The sequence below is a fragment of the Emiliania huxleyi genome, assembly GCF_000372725.1.
Source record: "Emiliania huxleyi CCMP1516 unplaced genomic scaffold EMIHUscaffold_1146, whole genome shotgun sequence".
Lineage (NCBI taxonomy): Eukaryota > Haptophyta > Isochrysidales > Noelaerhabdaceae > Emiliania > Emiliania huxleyi.
The window spans coordinates 1948-4668 of record NW_005201516.1 but is presented as its reverse complement, the minus strand read 5'-3'; the positions used below and the strand labels follow the sequence as shown (position 1 = coordinate 4668).

General features: G+C 69.3%; 1 protein-coding gene across 1 annotated transcript in view; it reads right to left on the bottom strand.

Annotated features, from left to right (window-relative positions):
• The window catches only part of EMIHUDRAFT_471443 (hypothetical protein), a gene marked incomplete at its 5' end in the record, with an annotated part of 3010 nt that extends 1624 nt beyond the window's left edge, over positions 1-1386 (bottom strand). Inside the window, 2 exons of the mRNA XM_005791218.1 lie at positions 52-164; positions 203-1386. Of these exons, the coding sequence (XP_005791275.1) occupies positions 52-164; positions 203-1386 (1297 nt within the window). The remainder of the gene's footprint in view (positions 1-51; positions 165-202) is intronic.
• Positions 1387-2721: the final 1335 nt, after the last annotated feature.

Here is a 2721-nt window from a genome sequence, read left to right as displayed (position 1 = left end):
AGCAAGAAGAGTGTCACCTCCCTGCTCCCCTCCCTGCTCCCCTGCCTGCACCCTTCCTCCGCGGCTTCCCCCTCGGCGAGAGCTGCTCCGCCGCCCTCCCCCCCGGGCCCAGAGCCGGTGGCCGGCGGTGGGCCGAGGAGCAGCTTGTCGTCTGCGATCGCCGCCTATCCCATGAGGAGGAGCGGCTCCTTCCACGGCTCACTGCTGATGGCCGAGGAGGAGTCGGCCGTCTGCGATGGCCGCCTGCCACCAGCCGCCGTCCTGCAGCACCTGGACGGTGCCGCCGCCCGCCGCGGCCGCCAGGAAGTTGGTGGGCGCGCGCGGCGGCCGCGGCCTCGTGAAGCCCGCCGCGACCCACTCGGTGGCGCGGCTGCGGCCTTGCGGCGGCCAGCGCCACTCGCTCCCCTCCTCGTCGGGTCCGTACTCCTCGACGAAGTCCTCGTCGCCGTCGACGCAGACGCGGAAGCGGCCCTCGCCCAGCAGCTCGCGCACCTCCGCCGCCCGCCACCGCGTCGCCCCCCCCTCCTCCACCTCTACGTCCACGACCTCCCCGACCGCCGCAGCCCTCCCCTCGCCGCCCGACCTCGCCCTCTCGCCGCCGCCTCGCGGCCTCGCGCCGTCGGGCCACCGCCAGGTCTTGCCCTCGTCCCGCAGCCGCAGCTCCTCCTCCTTCGCCTCCTCGGCCGCCACCGCCACGAACCGAGCCCCGCCGAGCAGCCTCCGCACCTCGGCCACCCTCCAGCCCTCGCCGGCGCACCAGCCCGCCAGCTCGACGCGCGAGGCGAGGAGCGGCATCTGCCGCGCGCTGTACTGCGGCGGGGGCGCGCCCGCCGGCAGCAGCAGCTGCGTGTCTGCCGGGAGCCGCGTCGCCGGCCCGAGCGGCCCGAGCTCGGCGTCGAGCACGCCGTTGGCCGCGACCAGGCTGTCACACTCGAGGCCGAGCGCGGCGGCGGCGGCGCGCGGCGTCTCGTTCTCCGCGACGGCGTGGACGAGCGGCAGCGCGAGGATGGTGCGCCGCCGCAGGCGCGACGTGCTCACCAGTCCCTCGAGCCGCGAGGCGTTGAGCGCCAGGACGGCGGCCACCGGGACGCCAAAGCGGCGAGAGACCTCCTTCGGCGTGTCGTCCTCTTCGCAAAAGTAGTGCGCGGCCTCGAGCAGCGCACGCGGCGGCTCCGGCTCGGGGAGCTCGAACTCGACGTGCACCTGCCGCGAGCGCACGCCGATGGCGCGCGCGGGCACCCAGCAGCCCTCGGCGTAGATGGCCTCGAGCAGGTCGCCGACCACCGGCATGGCGGCCACCGCCGCGCGAGGCGCGGGCTTGCTCTGCTGCTGCTGCTTGGGGGGCGTGCCGCCGGCCTCCGGACGTGCGCGCTTCTCCTGGGGCATGCCCGCCAAGGCCCCTACCGGGTAGCGCCAAGACGGCTGGCCGCGCCAAGAGCAAAAAGAAATTAGATATGCTCCGGCCCGCTGGGTGCGCTTCTTAGCTCCCCGGCCCTGGATGTGCGGTTAATGACTGCACTCCAAGTGCTCCAAGTACTTAAACATAAATCTCTTCGAGATGAGACCGCCAGTGGATGTGGGAGCCCACCGTGCACCGCGCTGCGAGCCTGTCGTGTCCCTTGTCAGGAGCAGGAGAGCCCCACCTGTGCCCCTGATCGTCCTTCCAAAATCCTGCTCGTGCAGGTGTGGACCCTGTCCTCCTCCCCTATCCCTCGTTTGTTGTCTATTTTCTTTCTTTCTTTCTTTTAGCACCGCGAGGTGGCATGAAGGTTGCAGCGAGAATCGGCGAGGGACTGCGAAGTTTTATTTCTTTCTTCGGCGTACCTGCGGCGCTTATGGGGGTCGTCCCCCCCCGTGCGAGCCGCCACGGTGTCGTGGCGCGCCGCGGGGTCGGGCCCTGGATCAAGGTTCAGAGCGCGAACACTGGGGGGTCCCTCTCGCATGGGGGGCTGAAGATACGTGCCACTCCTTCCGGGAGACCGGCCCTTGGATCCTCCTCACCGTTACTAGTGCTGGCTGCCCATTTGTGCAGCTAGGTGTCCCACTAACCACCGCGGATGTCCTGCCGTGCAAAGCTCGCGGATTAGGTAAGTAGTTAGCGTCGGCTGATGGGTGCTTGTCGCGCGTGCGCGTATGTGCCCCGGGGGGGGGCGCGGGTGGTGTGTCGCCCCCCTCCTCTTGCGTTAATGAAATTGGACAACCTCTCGGCTGACTTTGCGGTTCTCGGTCCTCGAGAGGGTCAACCAGCTTCGAGACGACGACAAGAACCACGATGTCCAGCAGCTGCAGTACTCGATGATGCGCTGCCGCAGCGCGACGCCATACTTTTGGATGCGCACGATGTACCCGTGTGTGGTCCGGCCAGTGCTTGAGGAAGTGGTGGAGCCGGCGCTCAAGAAGTCGTTCGTGCAGCTGGCTGAGGCAGGCCACAGCCCGCAGGAGCTCATCGACCAGGCCTGGGCGGAGGCCCAGCAGGACGGGCGCTTCGGTGGCTGCGGCCTCGGCGGGCACGCACAAACGACGGATGCGAGCTTTGCGGCCGCTGTCCTCTCGGTCTACCCGTCACTACGTGACACCGTCGCACTGCGGGGCATGCCCCTTCTCCCCGGTGGCAGGCAGGGGAAGAAATAGTGCCGATGCTGCAGCACTTTGCGCAGCACTACAATGACATCAGCCAACGGCGTGGCGATGTCGCGCGCATCTACGCGTGCGGGCACAAGA